Genomic DNA, 26829 nt, shown 5'->3' on the forward strand with positions numbered 1-26829 from the left:
TGGGCTCCACCATTAGGTAAACATGGACTAAATAAAAAAAAGGAAGTATCAATGAGGATTAAATGCAACCAACAAATAGAAAAATATAGAATCCTTTTTAATAATACATCATAAAAAGTAGACAGAAACATAACATATATACATACAAAATAGCCTTTAAATTGGCTTGCTTGACTGATAACTCAACTTTAACTTTATGTTATTGACTAAACAAAAATTATCCTAGATGAATTCTTAATCACTAATTAATATATAATTTATCTTTGAGATTTTCCTAAATGATTTTTTTTTTAAATTCTACAGTGTTTACATTTTTTGGGGGGTTTTGGTTGTTTTATTTTATTTTAGTCATGTAGGGCAGACACCGAAACTAGACATTTTTAAGTCCATTAATTGTTTGTATTTCTGCAAAAGATGTGAAGAATCCCAAAATACCCATACTAATATAAAGCACAGAGCACATAGCTAGAGTAAGACTGTTTATATAATCACCAAAAAATTCTATATAACAAAGGAGATACTATATGGATATTGCATGTTATGATATTCAGAGGAAGAGGTACACTAGCGTTCAGCCGTTACAGAAAATATATATGCAGCACCGACTATTATACTGAATAAATATAGGCAGACTCACCCACAAATGAATGCAACACAAAAGTTAATTCTACCAGCCAAACAGTACACAACACAGTGTTTTATCCTTAGACATGATGTAGAGGTATTAAGGGAGCAACCAACAAAAGTCCTTGACGCGCATTTCACTGGTATTTCAGTTTCGTCAGGAGGTAGTGAAATAATATATGAGGGGAATATATATAGTGAAACAGTGTTCAATGTATGTCACTTGTGGGGAGACATTGTGGCGGGTATCCAACCTGATGGCGCAGCGCTGAGGATACCATGCTCATGTCTGGAACAGGATCGGGACGACGTAACCTACATCATCACGCTCGCCCCCATGAAAACATGTACACAGTAAAGGACATCACTAGGTGCCCAGGTTGCGCATGATTTGAACTCTCTCTGCTCACTCACAGCGAACATGAAGGCAGTTCTTTTAGATGCAAAAATGTATATCGGTGGCGGGAGACAGACAGAATAGAAAAATGGGATTAAAAGGAAACCTGACCAGTCATTATATCAATAAACAGAAAGGTGCTTCTAAAATTCCAAGTTAGGGATATATGATTCAAGAGTTAGAACGAGCATACCTGTAACCACTAAAGTGACAAGTGCATCACAAACTTTGAACAGATAACAAAGTATGTAATATAGTGTAAGGCCTCGCTTACATCTGGGTTGAAGGCACGGTTAGGTAACAATAGCTATGTTTCCGTTAAAACCACGGACACCCTGACAGAAACCCGACGGAACCCATTATTGTCCATTAAAGCTGGTGTATGAATAATTAAGTATGAATTGATATATTAGAATATATACTGCATACAAAATACTACATATAGTGCAAATAACAAAACTAAAGAATACATATGCTACATACATGCATTCAGAATGTCCTAACATAACTTTGTAGAAATCCACTCAGAAAAACCTAATATGAAAAAATCATCCACATTGCACAAAGCCAAATATTTGTTTATACACACAACCACCCATACAAAAGAAATGACTAATATCCATACACACAAACAGCACACCCCACTACTCATCTAGCACACTTGCATAAAGATATACGTACATATCTAGAGCCCTGCAACGTTAGCCGCAATGCAATTAATTGTAAAAAAATCCTTAATTGGAATACAAATATCTTCACGTTTCTTTCCATCCTTTTAAATCCTCATGTCATCCCAGGGCCCACTTAGTCATGTGATATGGCCTCCTTCATGTTGTGAATACTTAAACTATAAAGGATAATAAAACAATATATAATTACAAAACAAAAGATATATATACAACTTAAAGAGGACATGTCACTAGGTCATATAAGTTGAACTGCTTAATTGACTTGATGTTACGCCGCTGGTGGTGCTCAAGACCGCAACACTAGACAATTGCTATAACATGGGGGAAGCCCGCATCAACACTGACAGAGAACAAAACGCACAAGTGACTCACCAGTGAATGAGTGGAACCAAACTATGAATGTAGTAGAAGATGGAGATGATGCATAAATGGAGTGGATGGCAGATGATTAGCATGCAAGTAATTAACAGATGAATAGACAGTGAAAAAGAATTTGCAGCACTTACTGACTCTATCTAAATACTATCCCACAGCAGGGTACGATGACACCTTGGCAGCAGATCAAATGCACAGGAAAGGAAAACAAACCAGTCAAACTGCTGATTTCAGGATACACATAAAACCTATTCAAAAATTAGATCTCTCAGAGGACCAACAGGTCCCACAGTACAAGCAAACATATAGAAAAGTACAAAGTCACCAACTAGAATCTGGAAAGAGTTTAGCACATGCCAGAAACAGTATAACCAGCACCTGAGTAATCAAGCCTGAAGTATATATAGGCACAAGAAAAGTACTCTGCCCTAACTAACCAGGTAAACTAAATGATGAACAAATCCAGAATCAGACCAAAGGCATTGCCTAGCAATGCCGAAACACAGAGATGCTGCTAATCGTATAACCTGAATAGCACTGTTTCCCTGATTTCAGCGCTGTTTTTTTTTTTCCTGAACCCCCATTCCAGAGATATGGCCTACTGTGGTGGGTGGCTCCTGATATGCTAATTTGCTGTAGTTAACCAAAGGGAGACAGAAAAAAAAATCAGAGAGACAGCGTTTTTTAGGTCAGTAAACCAGTTTCACTTTCTCTTTAAAACACATTAAATTGTATCTGCCTAAAACTGTGGAAAATCGCACCAAAACACGCAGCATGAAAACGCACAGAAAAACGCATCAAAACTTAAAAACCTTACAGACAAATGCATCGAAAAACGCATAAACCCGTCAGTCCCACGGACCTGACAGATTCAGTGAAAAACTAACGATACAGAAGAGGCTGGACGCAGCTGCAGGCTTGAGGGAAGCCGACATGACCGTCCTGGTAGGGAAAGGGTTAATGTTAAGAGGTGAGGGAAAGGTGAAGGAGCTGAAGGAGGGACGGGGAGGAGCTAGGGGGGACGGGGGGGCCGTTACTGCGCTTCCCGCTGTTTCTCGGCATTGAGCCGGAAGCAGCGGGAGGAGTAATACACAAGAAGCAAAGCTCCCCGTTGCCCGGCTTTTTAGTATGGCAGAGGCCCTGATTTTAGAGCGGCTGCGTGCCGCTGCTGTGCACCACGGTCCCGGATGGCTGGAGGAGACCGTGGCTGCATTAACGCGGATCCCGGACGCCGTTTCGCCACGTCGGGCACGGCGTTCGGGGTCTGTTGTAAGGGACAGGCTCCCCTCCCCCGGCCCCCCTACGAGCATGGCTATGGCGGCGGGGGGGGAGTCGGCAACAACCGCTCCTGCGCTGGGCAGGCAGAGAGCGGTAGCAGGGGTGACGGCGATGCAGGCTGTGTCGACCCGTCCCTCTCGGCGGTCCCGACCTCCAGAGCGCCTGAGTCCGGAGGTAGTCCCGCGGACACGGCGTCGCAGAGGGAGCCCGATCCCGGACGCTGCAGGCCAGGCAGCTGGGAGGACCGCCCCTTCCCAGGCCCTGCGTCCTGGCAGGAATCCCAGGCCGCGACGGGGTCCGGCGGTAAGCAGGGAGTCGCAGGCCGGGCTCCCTGTCACCCCTCCCCCATCAGATGGAAGATGTCGAGAGCAAGGTACGGCCGCCCCGCATGGTGATGTTCCGGCCAGGGGGCAGGCTTCGTCAGGATCGTCTAGACGGACGACTAGATCTGCAGCGACGTCGAGGCAACAGGTCCGGTCGGAAGTCTGGGTCCCGGCGGTCGGGCGGCAGGTTGCCGGCCCATCGGTCAGCGCGTCCTCATCCCCTTTCCGAAGAGGTCGTTGGGAGGGACAGTCGTCGGCGAGAGAAGAACTGGAGGAAGGTGAACTGGACGTCTATCGTCGAGGTCAGGATGGTCCGGCTGACGGGAACACAGCGCCTGTGCAGCCCGGTGAGTGTATAACTCCATTATTGTCTTATCCAGCGATTTTTATGTCGGGTGTCGGCGGGGGGGCTGCTAGCATAGCATCGGGGGCCGGTAGTGGCGCGGGCGGACGCGACGGAGCGGGTTTGGCAGATTTAGTGGGTTGCTTACGGGAGCTGGTGGGGCGCCTGGATAGGGCCGCGGCGCCGGTAGTAACGGAAGTGTCCCCTGCGGTAGTTTGGGAAGGCCCCAGGGAAGTGGGATCGTTGCAGGCGCGTCCTGTGGTGGCGGTTAGAGAGGCGGTCGCGGTGTCGGTGCAGACTGAGGCACAGAAGGACGGCGATCGAGTGCGCATGGACGATCGTGCTCGGGGGGAGGTGTATGTTTGTTTTGAGGGTCCGTTGGGGGCGCATTTAAAGCAGGAGGTGCGTGATCGGATCTGGAAAGATGAATATGTTGAAATTTTTTCTCTCTTGCCGCTGGCTAAATTCAATTTGGATAAGAGCAAGCGGGATGAGAGTAAAAAGGACGAGGAGGAACGGCGGCGGTATAGGCTTATCCCGCAGACGTTCGTTAATTGGTCGCAGGCGTTCGCCATATTGGCTAGTGTGATAGGGGAAAAGGCGCCGGAAAATTGTTCGGCGTTATTTTGTTATTTTGATGCTATTGGGGAGGCTCATAGGGCGTATGGGGGTCAGGCGTGGCTGCGATATGATGAGCAATTCCGTCAGCGGAAGGCGGTTCGGCCGGCGATTCGGTGGGACCAGAAGGATATTGCTCTCTGGTTACGGGTTACGGCTCCGGTTAGGCAGCCCTTTCCCGGGAGCGGTGGCCAGGGTGGCCAGACTAGTCAGAGTGGACCAAGCGGCGGGGGAAAGGCGGGGTTTTGCTGGCAATTCAATGAAGGCCAGTGCAAGTTCGGGGCCACGTGCAAGTTCAAGCACGTGTGCTCCGAGTGTAATGGGGCATCACACGGGGCGGCAAAATGTCTGCGGAAAAAGAGGTCCGGGAACCAGCACGGGGCTGGTCAAGGGGGTGTCGCCGGTGAGGGTGGAAAGGATGGCCCCTTATCTAAATGAGTATCCGGATAGGGCGGCAGCTAAGTTGCTTTATGAAGGGTTTAGTGTTGGTTTTGTTATTCCTCCGCCTCCTTATGAGGTTCCGGTTACGCGGAGAAATTTAAAATCGGCTTACTTGCATGCGGAAGTCGTGTCGGAAAAGTTGTTAAAAGAAGTTTCGTTGGGGCGCATGTCGGGGCCATTTGTGGAGTCGCCGGTGAAAGATTTAGTTGTGTCCCCTTTGGGTATTGTCCCTAAACGCGAGCCCGGAAAGTTTCGTTTGATTCAACATTTATCGTATCCCAAAGGTTCGTCGGTAAATGACGGGATTGATCACGAGTTGTGTTCCGTAGTTTATACCTCATTCGATAAGGCGGTGGGGTTAGTGCGGGCTGCGGGTCCGGGGGCGCTGCTAGCAAAAACCGACATCGAGGCGGCGTTCAGGTTGTTGCCGGTGCATCCAGAAAGCCAACGGCTGTTGGGTTGTTTTTGGAATGGGGCCTTTTACGTGGATCGGTGCCTTCCGATGGGGTGTTCTCTTTCTTGTGCATACTTCGAGGCGTTTAGTAGCTTCGTGGAGTGGGTAACGAGGGGAGTATCCGGGGTCGATTCGTTGATCCATTACTTAGATGATTTTTTGTGCGTTGGCCCGGGGGGTTCGCCGGTTTGCGGTAACTTGCTTCATGCCCTGCAGAAGGTGGCGAGGGATTTTGGGATCCCTTTGGCGCCGGAAAAAACGGAGGGCCCGGTAGCGACGATTTGTTTCTTGGGAATCGAAATTGACTCGGTGGCAATGGAGTGTCGGCTCCCGGCGGATAAGCTGGGTGCTTTGAGGCTGGAGGTGCGACGGGCTTGTAGAAGGAAGAAAATGTCGCTGAGGGAGCTTCAGTCGCTGCTGGGGAAGTTGAATTTCGCCTGCCGGATTATGCCGATGGGGAGGGTGTTTGGTAGAAGGTTGGCGGCGGCAACGGCGGGAGTGCGGGCGCCGCATCATTTTGTGAGGCTCAAGGAGGAGCACCGAGCTGATCTTCAGGTTTGGGATGACTTCTTGGGCCAGTACAATGGTCGCTCGCTATGGATGGCCCCAGCGCAGGATACGAGTGATCTGAATATTTTCACGGATGCGGCTGGGGCGGGTGGCTTTGGAGCTTACGGGGGAGGTCCGTGGTGCGCAGGTCAATGGCCGGCTAGCTGGGTGTCCAGTGGATTGACGCGGAATCTGGCCCTGCTCGAGCTGTTTCCCATCGTGGTGGCGGCTACCATTTGGGGGGACAGGCTCAGGGATAAGAAGGTCCGTTTTTACTGCGACAACATGGGGGTGGTGCTTGCCATTAATAACATCACGGCGTCCTCTCCTCCGGTAGTTCAATTGTTGCGACATTTAGTGTTGGTGTGTTTGTCGCTGAACGCGTGGGTGGTGGCGGTGCATGTCCCGGGTGTACGGAATTGTGTTGCTGATGCTCTTTCTCGCTCGCAGTGGGACCGGTTTCGGCAATTGGCCCCGGGAGCGGAACGTCTCGGTTTGGCGTGTCCGGATCATCTATGGGATCTGGTATCGGTCCCGTAGAGCAGCTGTTACAAAGGTCTTTGGCGCGCACGACGTGGAGGGCTTATGCTGCTTGTTGGAGGCAGTGGGAGGAGTGGGTAAGAGAGTTGGGTGATGTTAATACGGATAGAGACAGGTTGGTGGCACTTTTGTATTGGTTAGGGGATGCCTGGGAGGGGGGGTTTTCAGTAGCGAAGGTGAACCGGTTTATATCCGCGGTGGCGTTTGGGCTTAAGTTGCGGGGCTTGCGGGATGTATCGAAGGAATTTCTGGTATCGCAGGCTTTGAAGGGGTTGCGCAGAGGTAGGGTGGAGGCGGATAGTAGAAGGCCGGTGTCGTTTGCTTTGCTGGGCTTGTTGGGCGGTTCATTGGCATCGGTATGTCGTTCTTCAGATGAAAGGGATTTGTTTCGGTTGGCTTTCTCGTTGGCGTTCTTCGGAGCATTTAGAATAGGTGAGTTGGTGTCGCCAAGTACTAAACAGGCAGGGGGGCTGAGATCTGGGGAGGTGAGCCTTTTTGCAGATCGGTTGGAGGTATGGTTGCGTAGATCAAAAACTGACCAATTAGGGAAGGGAAAACTGATAGTTTTGTTCGCTCTCCCGGGGTCGGTCATGTGCCCAGTAGAGTGCATGCGGGGTTTTACAAAAAACAGGGGGTCTCCAGATTTGCCTTTGTTACGTCATGTGGACGGGTCGTTCTTGTCCAGGTTTCAGTTTGGAGCTGTTTTTAAAAAATGTTTGACGGCGGTTGGGGTTGCGGCAGGCTCATATTCATCTCATTCCTTCCGGATTGGCGCAGCAACGGAAGCAGGGCGCTGGGGGTTGGATGATGAGGGGGTGAGGCGTATTGGTCGTTGGGAGTCAAAAAGGTTTAAGTCCTATGTCCGCCCCCATATGTTGTAATTTTGTTGTTTATGCTTGCAAATGTTATATGGTGGTGCCTAACTGTGTTTTCCGTTTCAGATTCGCCTCCTTGTCTGGTGTGGTTGATGGGTCATTCGTACGTGCACTGGGGGGCTTTGAGGGCGGACGTCCGCCCGGATGGTCGCCAGTTGCGCATTCCGCGACAGGATGCGGTTGTGCATTGGCTGGGGTTTAGAGGTATGTCGTGGAACAGGGTGTTGGCGGAATTCCAGACATATGTGCGGCTTGATAGGGTTCCGGAGGTTTTAGTGTTGCACGTGGGTGGGAATGACTTAGGAGTCCGCCCTTTTCGTGAGTTGGTGCGGGATATCAAACATGATTTGTTGTGTTTGTGGGTATCTTATCCCAAGTTGGTGGTAGTGTGGTCGGACATAGTCCCAAGGAAGCATTGGCGGTTAGCTAGATCGGTGGAGAGAGTCAATAAGGCTCGGATAAAAGTTAACCGGGCGGTGTCCCGTTTTGTGGCAAAGAACGGGGGCATTTGCGTGAGGCATAGGGATTTGGAGTCAGGATTGGGGAATTTCTGGAGGAGTGACGGGGTTCATCTGACCGAGGTTGGCATTGATATTTGGAGCTTGGCTATAGCAGAAGGCATAGAAAGGGCGGTGGTGGTGTGGAGGAACTCACAGGCTTAAGGTGGTCAAGGCCTGTTTCGCGGTGGCGGGGGGAGTCCTTGAGGCCAGTCAGTACAAAATGGTGGGGGGGTCGCATCGGGGGTATGCGTCCCCCAAAAAAGGTACATGGTTGAAGACTTCATCGGGTGTTATCCCTTTGAAGTGGTCTTCTGGTAGAAGGTATGTCACTTGAAGGCTTCATCGGGTGTTATCCCTTTGAAGTGGACTTCTAGTGGTCGGTATATCACTTGAGGGCTTCAACGGGTGTTATCCCCTTGAAGTGGACTTCTAGTGGTTGGAGCCATCTGCAGAGGTGAACGGTGCTTCCGAGCTGGTTTACGGCTGGAGGTAATTAGTGGTTTGCAGATGGCTAATTCGGTGTGTTCTTGAAAGGAACATCTGAAGGGGCTTCAAGGACTTCCTCTGCTCGGGTTAATGTTAACGTTTAATTGTTATTTATGATTCTGACCCATGTTGGGTCATGTGAATTATTAGGAGGAATTCTCTGGTGGATTCCTAACTAGTTATCCGAATGTTTCGGATTTAAATTGTTTTTATAAAACTGTGAAATTAATAAACGGCTGCTGTGGCCATTTCACATCCAACCTCGGTGTCATGTGTCGTTACTAAATGGGGGTGGGGGATAGTATGGTTTAAGGTTAACACACGACTCTACCTAGGCAGGTCAAGAAGAGGCTGGACGCAGCTGCAGGCTTGAGGGAAGCCGACATGACCGTCCTGGTAGGGAAAGGGTTAATGTTAAGAGGTGAGGGAAAGGTGAAGGAGCTGAAGGAGGGACGGGGAGGAGCTAGGGGGGACGGGGGGGCCGTTACTGCGCTTCCCGCTGTTTCTCGGCATTGAGCCGGAAGCAGCGGGAGGAGTAATACACAAGAAGCAAAGCTCCCACCCTCCCACCCTTGTTTTGTTACTCCTTAGGTCTTCTGTACGTCCGTATATGAGCGTTGTGTTTTATTTTGTGTGTTTATTTAACATGTTTTTCTTTTTTCCGGAGTAGGTTCTGTTGTCATGGCAGCTGGCGGGGGGAGTCCTTGAGGCCAGTCAGTACAAAATGGTGGGGGGGTCGCATCGGGGGTATGCGTCCCCCAAAAAAGGTACATGGTTGAAGACTTCATCGGGTGTTATCCCTTTGAAGTGGTCTTCTGGTAGAAGGTATGTCACTTGAAGGCTTCATCGGGTGTTATCCCTTTGAAGTGGACTTCTAGTGGTCGGTATATCACTTGAGGGCTTCAACGGGTGTTATCCCCTTGAAGTGGACTTCTAGTGGTTGGAGCCATCTGCAGAGGTGAACGGTGCTTCCGAGCTGGTTTACGGCTGGAGGTAATTAGTGGTTTGCAGATGGCTAATTCGGTGTGTTCTTGAAAGGAACATCTGAAGGGGCTTCAAGGACTTCCTCTGCTCGGGTTAATGTTAACGTTTAATTGTTATTTATGATTCTGACCCATGTTGGGTCATGTGAATTATTAGGAGGAATTCTCTGGTGGATTCCTAACTAGTTATCCGAATGTTTCGGATTTAAATTGTTTTTATAAAACTGTGAAATTAATAAACGGCTGCTGTGGCCATTTCACATCCAACCTCGGTGTCATGTGTCGTTACTAAATGGGGGTGGGGGATAGTATGGTTTAAGGTTAACACACGACTCTACCTAGGCAGGTCAAGCTGTATCTCCAAAAGTAAAACAAACTTTTAATAAAAAACTAATTAGGAAGTTACACTAATCATACTGATGTATTTATTAAAAAAATAAAAAAGCACTGAAAGGTATGCATAGCCTTTACACCCGCTTCATTATTACAATTTGTGCAGGCATATTACAAAAAGGGTTTAAAACTTTCGGCCTCAGACCGAATGGTAAAATTATTTTCGTAAAAGTCCCTGCCTAATGTTACCTTCTCCCACCACCAACCTTACTCGATCCATCAATGAACTTTCAAACCTTTTGGGTTACAGTTCTAGCTATCAAAAAAGTACTTGGGAATAGCTTTAAATGTTTCCGTGTTTGTTTGTTTCTTTCTTAGCAGGCGCAGGTAGCATAGTATACAACTGCCTCATTTTCACACATAATGTGATGGACTATCTCTTAAATTCCCTGTCGTTGGCTGAGTTTCTAAAACTCATAGAACATTCCATATATTTACACAATGAGCAATTACCACAAGAGTAAGAGCCCCATGTCAGACCTTTACGCCCCAATCGTTTTTGGGATTGAAGGGATGTAGTGACTATTAGTATAGTAGATCTCTCAAGTTACAGCATTTATGCCAGGTTAAAGAGGGATAAGTAGGAAGGCACTTTACCAAATCTTTATCCATCAAAAGAACAGACCAGTGTTTAACCAATGCTGCTGTAATTGCTCCCCAATTTGAATTAAAGGTGGTATTAAATGTAGGGTTATGGACCCTTACTATTCCCTTCTAAGACATCTTGCTCACCAAAAGTGAATAACAGGTGTCCATCTTAGCTGTTTATCCACTCCTAATGGTTTTTCTCTGTGAAACGGGCATCGGTTGTGGTGGGTCCTCCTGTTGCTTTGTTTAGGCTTTTTTGACACGGATACATTTTCTATTGCTTATTGATGAAATTGCAATTTCGTTCCATTGGGGGGTTGTATTCCTTGTATCCATAAGATTTATATATTTATCACTATCAATTACTGTTTTTAGGGATGGTTTCTCTCCATGCATTCATGTCAGTATTATTTCAGTATCGACCTTTTGTATACAGATATATGGCTATATATAAGTAATAATACACTTGTTTTTGGCATCAGGATAGCCCACCACCTTTATATATATTTTTTTTCTAGTCTGTGTGTGCATATTTTTATTATTGATCTAATTTCTTTGTTGTCTGCTATTTCGCATTTAGGGCTCACTAATTTCATATGGGATAATTAATCGGTGTCATCATGAAAGTGGATAAAGTGAAAGTAGACTTGCAAGTTGCAAACAAATGATCTATACAATTAATCTAGAAATTGTGTTTTATGTACAAAGGAGATGCATAGATATCATGAACGACTGGCTGCATACCCAAAACTAGCAAATTAAAACCTACATATCGTTACAAAAACACAATTGCTCTTAGGTTGCTGTAATCATACCTCCCAACCGTCCCAGATTCAGCCGGGGGTATGTCCCGCTGTCAACTGTATCTGTATACGCAGATACAGTTGAACCCAATTCTGAAGCAGGGAACATCAGCTGTCTGTTTCGGAATAATTTCAGAGCGGAGGAGCAGAGGGAGTTTCTCCGCTCGCCTCGGACTCCCCGGGCACATCGCTACTTTAAGCGCTGTGCTCCGGGAAGCCCTTGACGTCACTGTTTATATATGGACAGTGATGTCAGTGGCTACTCCTTGAGCAGAATCCCCGTTGCTGATAATCTGGCCAGGGGTTCCACTCCTAGAGGAAACCTCTGAGGTCACTGTCCATATATGGACATTGACGTCAGGGGCTCCTCCTGGAACGGAATTCCCGGCCAGAGTTGGCAATGGGGATTCCGCTCAAGGAGTAGCCACTGACGTCACTGTCCACATATGGACAGTGACATCAGGGCTTCTCTCTAGGAGCGGAATCCCCGGTCTATGCTCTGACTGGGGATTTTGCTCCTAGAGGGAGTCCCAATTGCACTATCTACAGGGAGGGTGGTGCTATCTTCAAGGGATGCGTGGCACTATCTACATGGACACTGTGGCACTATATAGGGGCACTATCTACAGGGGACACTGTGGTGCTAACTACATGGGCACTATCTACATGAGCACTGTGTCACTATCTACAAGTACACTGGCACTAGGGGCAGCTAGGGGGGCATTATACTGTATGGTGGCAGCTATGGGGACATTATACTGTATGGTGGCAGCTACGGGGGTATTATACTGAGTGGGGGCAGCTATTTGGTATTATACTGTGTGGGAGGCACTATGGAAGAATGATACTGTGTGGGTTGAACCGGTTGTGTATGGGCGGGGATTGGGTGGGATTAGAGGCATGGCTTAAAAGAAAACAAATTGCTGCATCAGTTGTCCCTCTTTGTGATACTTGAAAGTTGGGAGGTATGCTGTATATCACATGTAGTGCAGCCAAAAATGTGTTCAACCTGAAGATGTGTTTTTCTTTTTTTCCTTTCCTCTGCTAGTTTCTTAAAATGTAAAATTTTTTTCTCTCTATGGTTGCTGAATCGACAAGCTCTTCCTGTTGTGATAAAAACCTGCTGTGTTATTTGAGCTAATCAGATGTCTCCTACTACTACTCTCACCCCATCTCTTCTTTGTGCAGTTTTTCTGAAACACTATGGGAAGCTGCAGCTGCATCCCCCTGCTCCTTATCTTCTAGCTACTATATTATTCTATAGGAATATTTTGGTGATTGGGGACGTTTTTGAACATTTACAGAGAGTCCATAAGCAGGGAAAGGGGAAATACAGACTGACAGAGGGTGCGGAAGGTGCCACTTATATATGACAAAGTTTTATATGTTAAAATATAATTTTTGCAGGAAGGTGGATTGTGGGGATCAGTGGCATGTTCTACAGTGAGAACGATGGGGGTCAGCACATCTGTCATGACATAATGTAATGACAGAGGCTTCCAAAAGAGTGTATATAATATAAATAACATAACATTTATATATACATTTGTATTTGAAAATATGAAAAGTCTGGATAGATCAAACTGAACTGTACACTAAATGACTTTAAAAAAAAAATAAAGGTCTTGGCGCATATGCCTAAATAAATTGTGGGCGTTGTGAATGGAAGTGTATGATGCTGACGAATCAGCATCATCCACTTCTCTTCGTTACCACCCAGCTTCTGGCAGTTCACAGACACACAGCGTGTCCTCGCTCATCCGACGCGATGAAGTTCCTGTGGGAGGAAGTGAGTGACGTCACAGCGTGATATCGCGAGATCACGCTGTGTGTCTGTGCACTGCCAGAAGCTGGGTGGTAACGAAGAGAAGTGGATGATGCAGATTCGTCAGCATCATACACTTCCATTCACAACGCCCAGCTAGTAAAACAAGTAAAAACGCCCAGATGTACACACACAATACACGCCCACTTGGACATAACTTTAAACACGCCCAGTTGTACTTAAGAAAGGCTCATTTGCATAAATATAAAAATGGTCATAACTTGGCCAAAAATGCTCGTTTTTGAAAAAAAAAAAACGTTACTGTTATCTACATTGCAGCGCCGATCTGCTGCAATAGGAGATAGGGGTTTGAAAATCTGGTGACAGAGCCTCTTTAAATGTCACAAAGTAACTAACCAATATGAACACTCGATCAACCAGGAAAACTTTCTCTGCAGGTCTCGACTTTTCTAACATGACCACATTCAGACTGTGTTAATTCACACAGCCTCGTGTCTCTCCCACAGGTTTTCCGCCTATAGTCAGACATCTGTCTCTCTTCCCACTCATGTTCTTGTAGTGCACTCCCTCTACTTCTTCATCGGTCCCTCCCTCTCTGCCACTGTCACTGTGTCTCAATGGTTTCAGTCTACAAGGGACAGTCTTCAGGTCACAGTTCTCTGAATCTCAAGGGTTCCACATATTTGCAACGCCTCAGTGTTTTCCTAGCTGAAAACTTTCAACTTTCAAACTTTCTTTGACTGTCAAAGGTTAAGTATATTAAAGGGGTTTTCCTATAATCAAAATCTATCACCTATACACATAATAGGTAATAAATATCTGATCAGTGGGGGTTAGACCGCAAGGATCACCACCGATTATGAGAACAGGATTACCTTGCTGTTCTTGGGAGCCCTTTGGGAATGGAGTGGTAGTGCGCATGCGCCATCCCTCGATTAATTTCTATGGGGCTGCCGAAGATATCGCTCGGCAGTCCCATTGAAATTAATGGAGCGGTGGCCGAGCATGTGCACTACCACTCCATTCCCATGGGGCTCCCAGGAACAGCAAGGTTTGCCGGTTCTCGTGATTGTGGGGGTCCCAGCCTTTATTCCCACACTGATCAGATATTTATCAACTTTTCTGTGGATAGGTGATAATCATTATTGGAAAACCCCTTTAAAGGGGTTTTCCACCTTCTGACAACTTATGATCTATCCACCGGATAGGTCATCAGTATATCATCAGTGCGGGTCCGACACCCGGACCCCGCACCGTTAAACCGCTCCGGTGGCCTGCGGGCACCGGATGTTATGGCACATAATGCTATGTACGGAGCTGGAATCAGTTGGCTCTGTACGTAGCATAGCAGCCGTGCGGCAGAACTGCAGGTCTGCGCCTATTCACTTGAATAGGAGCAGAGCTGCAGTACTGCAGTTCGGCCGCTATTCCGTGGCCGGAGCCAACTGCTTCCGGCATGTACGTCCTGTGCACAGAGGCCTCCTGATCTGTACGGGGTCCAGGTGTCAGACGCCCACAGATCATGTACTGATGACCTATCCGGTGGATAGGTCATCAGTTGTCAGAAGGTGGAAAACCCCTTTAAGGGCACTGTCTCCCAACGTTCCTTCACTAATTCCGTCTCACAGACATTTCCACCACAAGACCTCCAGACTGTCTTAGGTCTCCTCCTATATTCCCAGTCTCTACGGGATCAAGTGTTCTTTTCTAGGGCCCTGACTCTCAAGGGCTCCCACACGCTTCTTTTCCCACTGACTACTCCACCAGTTCAGACTAATCCAGGACTGCTTAGTTCACCCCCCTTATAAGCAGGAGTCTATTGAATAATTGTATGTTGTGAACAAAACAATCCAATGGAAAATTTGTACAACTGACATTAAGATATAAGACAGCTGGTTTTGTCTTTTAAGGCTACATTCACACGAATGTAACTATAACGTCCATAGCCGCAGATGCTCGTGCTTACCTGCCCCCCGACGGCCGCGGCCATGGACAAGTGAGTGCCAGGCGGCATCGCCCTCCTGAGAGCGGCACTCACTTCCGCATTGCTGCACTAGTTCCCGTAGGGTGTGCGCGCGTGCTCGCGCCCGACCTTGAACTGCCAGTACACACACATGAGGAAGATCTGTAATTAGCCCATCATCACCCTGGACTATAAAAAGGGCTCTGCACTTTCATTCATTGCCTGAGTATTGTTGTTTTTACCCGGGTTAGTCTTGCAAATGGTCCCTTAGTGTTTTCCTGTTCCCAGTGTTACCTGTACCATGCTACCTGTATCCTGTATCCCGTGATCCTTTGTTCCTGTGCCTGAGAAAGTTGGAGTCGTGTTGTACCACCGTTGCCTGCTGCGTTACACCACGCCTTGTGTCTGCTGCCAAGGTCCCATCTGAACCTAGCCGTCGTACTATCTGAACTACTAAGGGTACCCTTGAGCTTGGACTATATATACATTGACTTGGTACTCTGTTTGGCCACCTGCTATCCCACTACGGCGGTACGGCCCAGTGGGTCCACATACCAACAGATTGTGACAGTAGCCCACCTCGGACGTGAAAAATTGCCGTTTTCCTCGACCCAGGTGGACACTTGCGGGACGCGTTGTCACGGATCCCCCACAGACTACAGTCTATGGAGGGATACGTGACACGCAGAAAATAGGACCTGTCCTATCTTTCAATGGACCGTTCACACGCTCCGTTGAAATAACGGTCGTGTGATCGGCCCCATTGAAATACATGGGTCCGTGTGACGGCCGTCGTTTTAACGGCCGTCACACGGACGAGATTCACGTTTGTGTGAATGGGACATAAATCTTTGGGGTTCTTTCTTGAGATAACGCAGTGAGTTAAACTTTAGTTTTAGTGCTATGTACTGTAAAAGAACAAATAACATATTGTGAAATAATGGTGCGTTGTGCCAAATAACAAACTTGCTACAGTGCACCTATACACACATGCCGAAAAACATGCATAATGCAAACGTTGTCCCAGAGATAAATAAAATACATTTGATGGACAAAAAACCTTTGTTGCCAAACTTTGGTTTCAACATCGTTTTAGGGCAGTTTTATTATCAGATAACAGATCTTCCACATTTTATTGGGAAGCTTCCACTAAGGAGTCTTAGAACAATGGCACAGTGCTGATAACTGATTTCCCACCCTGATTTGGACAACCCTTAGAACAATGGCAAAGTGCTGATAGCTGATTTCCCACCCTGATTTGGGCAACGCTGCTCTGTATTAGAAAAATAATTGAATTCTTACAACTATGTGGAGTATTGTAGATCTGCTTAGAGAAGTTTGATCCTTCAGATGTAGAAACTATCCACTGAAGATAAAGAATATATGTGTATGAAGCATATGTTATCTTTTTCCATAGGTGTACTGTACACATCAGCTATATATTAACAGCCTGGTTTGTCAAAGTGGAGGCCAAGTGCTGAAGATTTGGATAGACAATTCATTTGACCGGCTTGCAACCTTTGTTCCAACTAGTTAAAGTTTTACAAACTAACCGAACCTAGGTGCAAACTCCTTCCTCTGAATTGTGAGGAGGTATAAAAAGGAACGCATCTCCGTTCTCTGTTCTTGTGGCAACTCATGACACAATGGCAAAAGGCTTCTTCATTAGCAAGATCGTGGCCTTTGTCGGCATCTTTTTTGCCATAGCTGCGGTGGCTACAATAATTGCTCTGGCAGTAGTTTACGCTAATGAGAAGAACAATAATGCAGAAAATGGAGGAACAATTCCCACCACTACAGCATCATCCTCATCATCTTCATCATCATCTTCATCATCAACATCAGTAAAGCCTCTTACTACTCCTGCATCCAATGAAATATGGGATAAATATCGGCTTCCAGTACACCTAGTACCAGAGCACTATGATATTGACCTCAGACCCATTTTGGAAAAAAACAATGACGGTCTCTACACCTTCGAGGGGGTCAGCAAAGCGTATTTCACCTGTATGAGTGCTACACAAAATGTCATTATTCACAGCAACAAACTTAATTATTCCAAAGTACAGCTCACCGATGAAAACAACAATAATATCAACTCAGACAAACATTTTTTCGCGCTGAAGACCAATTATTTAATACTGCCTCTCAATGAACAACTACAACCTCTCAAAAAATATATACTTCACACAGAGTTTAAGGGAGAACTTGCAGATGATCTAGCAGGATTTTACCGCAGTGAATATGTAGAAGACGGTAAAACCATGTAAGTAAAAATTATAATAATGACAGAAATAATAGTGACTATGATGAAATGTATCACTGCTATCTATCTATCTATCTATCTATCTATCTATCTATCTATCTATCTATCTATCTATCTATCTATCTATCTATCTATCTATCTATCTATCTATCTATCACATTACCAGTTTGGTACACCCCCTCTATTTGCCAGAGCAGAGGATCACTGCAGAGAGCAGCTCCCACTTTGGAGTACTTGGCCCACCATATACTATGCGTCCCGTCCCCCCCCCCCCCCCCCCCATTAAATACTACATTTTGAATAATATACAAAAGTGTGAAAAAGCGGGCACACTGTTCTGATGTTAGTGCACTTGCCTACTTGAAGATTGAATAACTGTGCTCAGGTTTAGCTGGGCTTATTTCTTAGAGTAAGATCCAAAGGAAAACTTGTACCAGCTCTCTTAAAATCCAAAGTTTTCATATAGACCCGCTAAACATTATTCTACCACTATTCACTAACACTATTACAGCGAGATCATTTATTTTACCCTGTTTGAATAGTGTTTATTGTGATATAATACAACTTTGGCTATTACGAGTCCCAGTACAACTTTTTCTTTGGTTTTTGAATATTGCTACAATTCCCATGCAGCAAAAAGAGTATGTGCCAGCAGTTTCCCTTCAATGATAACAGCAGATTGGTGAGGGATCAAGCAGTCGGAGCCCTGGTGATGATCTCTTCGTTGGAGGAGATGTCAATGTAAAGACAAGCCATTCATGACACCAGGAAAACTGGTTGACACCTTCTTAGGGAGCTATCACCCAGCTTTACCAGAAGCAGATATAAATGTGACCGTGCTGTACAGAATATTTAGTAAAGAAATAGGGGTAATAATGATTGTTTTTATTCTGGAGGGAAATGCTATTTCATAGTACGATTGGTCCAGTTTCTTTCTCACTAAAATGTCGATTTGGTGACAGGATTATAGCCACCACACAAATGCAGGCGCCTGATGCCAGGAAGGCATTCCCCTGCTTTGATGAGCCGGCAATGAAAGCTACGTTCAGCATCACCCTCAGACATTTGCCCGAATATGTGGCGCTGTCAAATATGAATGTTTCAAGTAAGTCACTGTCTCCTTTTATAAGAAATACATAACTGTGAGTATGTATGGATATGGAGGAAGAGCAAGTTCAGGTATAACATTATGACCAAATAAAGGTAATAATAAAATAATATAGTTCTTTATTTTAAAATTGCATTTTATGTCTGACTTAATTTAGTTTAAATTATTAGAAAGCCTACTTAAGATGAATTTGTTGCTCGCTGCCAAGGTAAATGTTGGATTTCAGTTTTTCCAGGGCTTCTTACCTCAGTGTAGAAAGAGTTTCTCTTCAGCTCTTAGTAACAAAGGCACAGAGCCATGACTATGGGAGTAGTCCCCCATTCACACCACACTTTTGCATCCTGTTGTAAGGTACCGTTTCTATTTTTCAAGGTTAGAAAAAAGATACCTTACAGAATGTAACAGGATGACTATCCACATAAAAAACACTGGCCACTATAGCAGTAATAATACGTTGATATTTCCTGCTCTCTGTATCTCACGTGTCAGCTTTACTGTATACACAGGCACTGGATGAAGAGAATCATTTCATAGAGGCTCTGTCAACAGTTTGTTTTTAAAAAAAAAAAAAACGTTTATTAGTAACAAAGTTATGATCATTTTAACATTTATGCTAATTTTTTGTAAAAGCCAACTGGGCGTTTTTTTAAGTTAACCAAGTGGGCGTTGTAAAGAAAAGTGTATGACACTGACCAATCAGCGTCATACACTTCTCTCCATTCATGTCCAGCTTTAGTCACAGCACAGCGTGATCTCGCGAGATCACGCTGTGCCGTCACTTCCTCCCACAGTTCATTCACCGGAGCGACGGGAGAAAGACCAAATATCGCCTTCAGCCGCCCCCTGGCTGGAGGTGATGTCTGCTCAGTCCCATCAAAGAGTTCATAGTAGGAAAATCCTTTCTGTGGTAATATTATTGATAGGTGTCATGAAGTGTGCATGACAATAACGTCAGAATTTACAAAGCTTAGGCTTCGTTCACATCTGCGTTGGGACTCCGTTCATGGGTTCCGTCGGACCTTTCCGTCAGGGGAACTAGCGAACTGAAACAAACGAAAACCATAGGTTTCTGTTTGCATCACCATTGATTTCAATGGTGAAGGATCCGGTGCAAATGGTTTCCGTTTGTCACCGTTGTTTAAGGGTTCCGTCATTTTAATGGAATCAATACCGTAGTGGACTGCGCTATTCAGTCCGTCAAAACTACGGAACCCTTAAACAACGGTCACAAACGGAAACCAATTGCACCGGATCTGTCTCCATTGAAATCAATGTTGATGCAAACGGAAACCTATGGTTTCCGTTTGTTTCAGTTTGGATTCTGTTCATGGGTTCCCCAGACGGAAAGCTCAGACGGAACCCAGGAACGGAGTCCCGACACAGATGTGAACGAAGCCTTATTTGCATGCTTTACAAGGAGTAATGTAAGCAGGCCATCACTGTTATGGAGTATATTATGTGCTATTCCTTACTTTTAAAAAACCTACATAACACCATTTAAAATGCGTATTTAATAATAAAAGTTAAAATGTTCCAGAACCTGCTGGAGTTGGATAAATGGTTGTGACCTATTGTGGGTTTAAATTGGACCTGATACCTCTCCTGACATGCCTGTGTTAGTAATTCCTAGCATTCCCCATAATATAACAATTCTGTAGCATCTTACTCTACATTGTGCCATTCCCGTTATTCCTTCTGGAAATATGTGAATAAATTGACAACTGGGTGTAAGGATTCCCCTTTCAATAGGGTGTGTCACTACACAGTCTCACACTGTCCAAACAGGGCTGACAGTATCCGACTGTGTATGGACACATCCTATTGACAAGGTGAATGGTAACACATAATAATAAAAGCAATGGTAGAGCAATTCTATATATAAGCTCACAGACAAGACAGCTCTGAGTTCTGCGTCCCAGAAATTAGAAAGCAATAATTAGAAATAGTTTGTCTCGGAGCTGAATTGAGAAATAGGAAAAACAAAGCCACAAATTTATAGTTACCTTCCAGGAGCAATGCCGGTGCCTTGTAAGCTACTGTCTGGTATAGCCAGATGCAATAATTCCAGGCAACTTCTCTCTGCTTCGACATCTCTTACTCAGAAGCGCACACTCTCCTCCATTCAAACTACAGATAGCGCTGTTGGTACAAAATTCCTCACAGTTCTTAAACGAGTGAAAAAACAGCCAAAACTTGGATTCTGTGGGAAACTCCCAGATGCTTTCTTCAACCAGAAGGAATTTGCAAATAGAAAGAAGGCAAGAACTGGGGGGGAACTGGTTAACCAGATAAGTAACCGTGGATTTATTATAAAAATGTACAAGATAAAATCTTGATACTTTGCATTGCGTCTTGGCTCTGCACGCTAACGGTCCAGTCCGAGAAGTTTCACCCATTCCTGTTTCATAGGGGGACAAGATTCTGAGGGCACAGCGTTCCATTAAGAACCAGAGGGGGAAACACTTCCGCATCAACAGACTTCAGAGTTATAAATATACATTTACAAATGTTAATAAAAATTATTTCAAAATGAAAAACAACTGGATCTTAACTGTTTCATTTTAAAATAGTTTTCTAATAACATTTGTAAATGTATATTTATAACTCTGAAGTCTGTTGATGCGGAAGTGTTTCCCTGCTTTGGTTTTTAATGGAACGCTGTGCCCTCAGAATCATGCCCCCGATGAAGCCGGAATGGGCGAATCTAGTCAGACATAGATACTGAGTTCTGTTAGCTTGCAGAGCAAGGGCAATATACAATGTATCAAGATTTTAATAAATCCTGGTTTACTTATCTGGTTAACCACTTTCCACCCAGTTGTTGGCTTCTGGATCAGGATCCAAGTTTTGGCTGTTTTTTCCTTTGTGTGAGATACGTGAGGAATTTTGAACTAACATCGCTATCCGTAGTTTAGATGGAAGAGAGTGTGCGCATCTGAGTAAGAGATACCAAAACGTGACTGGGATTAACACATCGGGCTATACCAGACAGTACCTTACAAGGAACCGGTATTGCTCCTGGAAGGTAACTATAAATTTGTGGCTTTATTTGCCCTATTTCCTAATTCAGCTCCGAGACAAACTTTATTTCTAATTAATGGTAACATACAGTTTTTAATTTATTTATACATTTCCAGGAGGAATAATAGAGCAATGGCACAACATCATGTTCTAAAAAAGAAAATATAAGTATTTAAAAAAACAGCCATGCTAGCAGATCCTCTTTAACTTCTTAGGTGCCTAGTATTAGTTATACATTTCTGTTGTCTTAGGTTTTGGAACTCTGTATTTTTCCATCCTTATTATGAACTTTTCTGTCTAACAATTCTCAATTTAACGTGTTTTACTTTTTTACACTTCAGGTGTGACCACTCAACAATGGAACAACACACAATGGACTGTCACCAGTTTTGAAAAGACTCCAAAGATGTCAACATATCTGGTGGCCTTTATAGTTTCCCAGTTGAAAGCTATTGGTGATGAAAGGGTATCTATCTATCTATCTATCTATCTATCTATCTATCTATCTATCTATCTATCTATCTATCTATCTATCTATCTATCTATCTATCTATCTATCTATCTATCTATCTATCTATCTATCTATCTATCTATCTATCTAATATGGTCTATCTATCTATCTATCTATCTATCTATCTATCTATCTATCTATCTATCTATCTATCTATCTATCTATCTATCTATCTATCTATCTATCTATCTATCTATCTATCTATCTATCTATCTATCTATCTATCTATCTAATATGGTCTATCTATCTATCTATCTATCTATCTATCTATCTATCTATCTATCTATCTATCTATCTATCTATCTATCTATCTATCTATCTATCTATCTATCTATCTATCTATCTATCTATATCTATCTATATCTATCTATCTATCTATCTATCTATCTATCTATCTATCTATCTATCTATCTATCTATCTATCTATCTATCTATCTATCTATCTATCTATCTATCTATCTATCTATCTATCTATCTATCTATCTATCTATCATCTCCAAGCTCACAATTGCACAATTCCTCTATAGAAATGCATATTGCCTGTGACACAGATATCAGGAAATATTTTAGGTAATATAACTTACATATTTTAGGTTAAAATCTGGGGTCGTAAAAGAGCAATTGAGGATGAGGGTCAAGGAGAGTATGCACTGAGAGTCACAAGGCCAATTCTGGAGTATTTTGAGAGCTATTACAACGTGTCTTACCCTCTGCCAAAATCAGGTATGTGTGTGTATATATATATGTATATATTGCATGTGTGTCCATGCTGGCTTGTAAGACTCATTTTAAACGAGGACATTTTGTATAAAAATATATAAAAGGATGACAGACAAAGACAGGGGAGGCTGTATACAGTTTATTTTATTCTTCTGTACAATCTAAACAAGGTTTTCCAGTTTTATGTAAGTAAAGCTCAACAATCATCATATAATGAAAGGTTAAGTAACTGTCTAAAATACTTTGTGAAACAATACCTAACTATTTTCAAGACCTCTGCTTTCTATCAGTGAATGGAAACATTCTTGTTTACACCCAGAGACTGCTGTGCGCCCAGTTCAGTTAGATGTAATTAGAATAGGTTTTCAGCTTTTTAATTTTAAGTGTTTCCATTCACTGATACCAAACAAAGATCTTGAAAATGGTGAAACACAAAGAGGGAGATTTACTTAGACTGGCGCTTTATACACCAGTTTAAATCCAAAATAGATTGGAGCGAGATGTGTCAAATTAATTAAGAGCAGTGGCGTAACTACCGCCGTAGCAGCAGTAGCGGCTGCTACGGGGCCCGCGGCATGAGGGGGCCCGTGTCGCCCGCCGGCACGGGCCCCCACTATGGCCGGAGGCTCCGCTAGCAGCCGCTATGGCTGCTACAGCGGGACGCCACTGAACACTACGGCAGAGCAGGGAGGTATCTCCCCGCTCTGCCATTAACTGGTTCCCGACCGTTGGCTGTTATTTTTACGGCCAGCGGTCTGGGTCCTTAAAACCCGAGCCATAGACTTTCTACGGCTCGGGTTTTAACTTGCTGCCCGCGCGATCGGGCAGCTGAATGTCGGGTCTCCGGCTGTCAGTGACTGCCGGGGACCCTGAGGAGAGGATAGAAGCAGTCAAAATATAGATTTTGCTGATACCCTCACTTATTTATATATACAAAGTGAGTTATGGGGAACTACAAGCTTTCGCTGCTTCTGTCTTCTCTGATCACTTGTACACAGCGCTGAATGTGCGCTGTGTACAGGAATAGAGACAGCAGCAGCGGCGCTGTCTCTATTCCTCCCGGTGATCATGTGACTGGTCACATGATCGCCGGGTGCCGTTAGTGGCAGACTGCTGCTGGGTCTTACTATACCAGCTGGGTCTTACTTACCAGCACAGCCCTATTAGTGACAATCGGGTCTTACTTACCAGCACAGCCCTATTAGTGACAATCGTCACTATGAGAGGGCTGATTTCCCCTGTAACTGGGGCTGCTGTGCAGCTCCAGTTACAGTGGAAAAACATGGTGTAAAAGAAAGAAAATATATAAAGTTCCCCAAAGGTCTTCTTTGACCTTTGAGGGACAGACCATAGTAATAAAAAAAGAATAAAGTAAAGTGCAAAAAAAATTTAAGGGTATGTTCACACGGCGGGGGTCCGTAACGGCTGAAATTACGGGGATGTTTCAGCCTGAAAACATCCCCGTAATTTCAGCCGTACCGGCATGTGCAGGCGCTTGAACGCCGCGTCAATTACGGCCGTAATTAGCGCTGCTATTCATTGGAGTCAATGAATAGCGGCTCCAATTACGGCCAAAGAAGTGACAGGTCACTTCTTCTACGCGGGCGTCTATTTACGCGCCGTCATTTGACAGCGGCGCGTAAATATACGCCTCGTGTGAACAGACAAACGTCTGCCCATTGCTTTCAATGGGCAGATGTTTGTCAGCGCTATTGAGGCGCTATTTTCAGACGTAATTCGGGGCAAAAACGCCCGAATTGCGTCCGTAAATAGGCCGTGTGAACATACCCTAAATAATAAATACACATAAAATACCCACCCCAAAAAAAAAACTTTCCCCCCCGCCAATCATTGTTGTAACGCTAGCGCTGACCCAATTACCCTAATATAGACATGTAATATATAAAAATTTACGGTAGACAATGGCGATCACAAATAAAAGGTCTATTTTAGGGTAAAACTATGTTATTACCCAAAAAAAAAAATAGCTGAAATGTAAAAAAGCTTATTTTTTTACTATTATTTTCAAACTTTATGAATAAAAATTCTAAAATAGCAAAAAAGGTGTGTATAAAAATGATAAAAAATGAAACCTGCATTGTCTACGGAAAAAAACGTCGCAAAAATCACGTCGTTAGCCCAACAAATAAAAAAGTTAGAGCCATTTAACTAACACGTGATAAAAATGGCTAAACGGTGTCTGGTCCTGAAGGCGCAAAATAGAGCAAAAGACATGTATCCCCTCTCCACAGGATCTCCACAGGATCTCCACAGGATAGGGGATACATGAGTGATCGCTGGCATTGATAGGGAGAACGGGGGACTGAAAGTCCCCTGAAGTTCTCCATCACAAACCTCAGACTTCCGGGGTCTGTGTCGGCAGCTCCGGAGAAATGAATGGAGCGCCGGTCGTGCTTGTGCGCATGCGTGACCAGCGCTCCTTTCATTTTTATTGAGCTGCGCAGACGCCGGAAGTCAGAGGTTTGTCATGGAGAAGTTCAGGAGACTTTCAGTCCCCCGTTCTCCCTATCGCTTCCAGCGATCACACATGTATCCACTATCCTGTGGAGATCCTGTGGAGAGGGATTACATGTATTTTGTAGGACACACTGTAGGTCGCATTATTTTGAGAGGGGGGACGCTGTATGGCGTTCCCTACAGGGGGGGGAACGCTGTATGGCGTTCCCTACAGGGGGGGGTTGCTGTATTGCATTTCCTACAGGGGGGGAGCTATATGGCGTTCCCTACAGGGGGGGGCTGTATGGCGTTCTCTACAGGGGGGGCTGTATGGCGTTCCCTACAGGGGGGGCTGTATGGCGTTCTCTACAGGGGGGCTGTATGGCGTTCTCTACAGGGGGGGCTGTATGGCGTTCTCTGCAGGGGGGCTGTATGGCGTTATCTACAGGGGGGCTGTATGGCGTTCTCTACAGGGGGGGCTGTATGGCGTTCTCTGCAGGGGGGCTGTATGGCGTTATCTACAGGGGGGCTGTATGGCATTATCTACAGGGGGGCTGTATGGCGTTATCTACAGGGGGGCTGTATGGCGTTCTCTACAGGGGGATGTGTGGCGCTATCTACAGAGGGCTGGCTGTATGGCGTTATCTACAGTGGGGGCTGTAAAAAAGGCACTATCTACAAGGGGGGGTTGTGTGACACCCAGGGGAGGGGGGGCCCCAGTCAAAAGTTTGCTATGGGGCCCAGTCTTTCCTAGTTACGCCCCTGATTAAGAGGCGCATGCCTCTTAATAAATTTGGCGCATCTTCAGTTGTTTGTGCGCCACAAACTGAAATTGATGCCAGCTTGGCATAAATTATAATAAATATGTGGGTGGCCCCAACGTCCTGCTAGTCCCACCCACTTATTTTAAAAATATGCAATAGCGTCTAAAAATGTAAAAAAAAGAAATGAAAAAGATGAACATTTTTGCACAAATAAGGCATGTACCAAATTTGCGACTTCTTTTGCCCAGAAAACTTGCGAAAATCGTATAATAAATCTCCCCCAAAGCATATTAGGAAGTTGCCTATTTTTCATTATACAGTGATTACGTTTTATTTACCGGTACATAAAATCTGAAGAGCCCTTTAAATGCAGAAGGGGCTTTCCTTTTGAATAAATGGCTAACACAACAAATAGCTGATATATCTGTATATAAAAAAAAACATACAGTTGCAAGAAAAGTAAGTGGTTTTGACTTCAATGGGCAGCTAAGTGCATGAAAACGCACCAATATTGCACACGCAGTGAGTTTCACGCAATGGATTCTCGCTGCGTGAAAACTCACGCATGTGTGATAGCCCCATTGAAATCAAGCTGTGTGTTGTTTCAACACACAGCACACAGCCGAGATTTACGCTCGTGTGAGCCCTTATATTCTCCTGTAAAATGTTTCCATACACCTTTGAATTTATTGTCCACTCAATGATCACAAGGCGTCCCTGAGGCAGCAAAGCAGTCCCAAGTCATAATGCTCCCTTCATAATGCTTTACAGTTGGGATGACATTTTGGTGTTTGAGTGCAGTGTTGTTTTTTCTCCATACATAGCATTGGGCCTTTGGGCTAAAAAGTTCTCCAGGATTGTACATTGTGCTCTTGAAATGACCTTAAAGGATGGGTGTCGTGGAAAATCTTTTTTTATATCAATTTGCCTTTAGTGTTTTATATTTATTTGTGTGTTTGTGTTTTACTTTTTTT

General features: G+C 44.7%; 1 protein-coding gene across 1 annotated transcript in view; it reads left to right on the forward strand.

Annotated features, from left to right (window-relative positions):
- The window catches only part of LOC142750452 (aminopeptidase N-like), a 175483-nt gene that overhangs the window by 68296 nt on the left and 80358 nt on the right, over positions 1-26829 (forward strand). Inside the window, exons 2-5 of the mRNA XM_075859453.1 lie at positions 16426-17274; positions 18237-18379; positions 21745-21869; positions 22508-22637. Of these exons, the coding sequence (XP_075715568.1) occupies positions 16655-17274; positions 18237-18379; positions 21745-21869; positions 22508-22637 (1018 nt within the window). The 5' untranslated portion in view covers positions 16426-16654. The remainder of the gene's footprint in view (positions 1-16425; positions 17275-18236; positions 18380-21744; positions 21870-22507; positions 22638-26829) is intronic.

This window comes from Rhinoderma darwinii, chromosome 3 (genome assembly GCF_050947455.1).
Source record: "Rhinoderma darwinii isolate aRhiDar2 chromosome 3, aRhiDar2.hap1, whole genome shotgun sequence".
Lineage (NCBI taxonomy): Eukaryota > Metazoa > Chordata > Amphibia > Anura > Rhinodermatidae > Rhinoderma > Rhinoderma darwinii.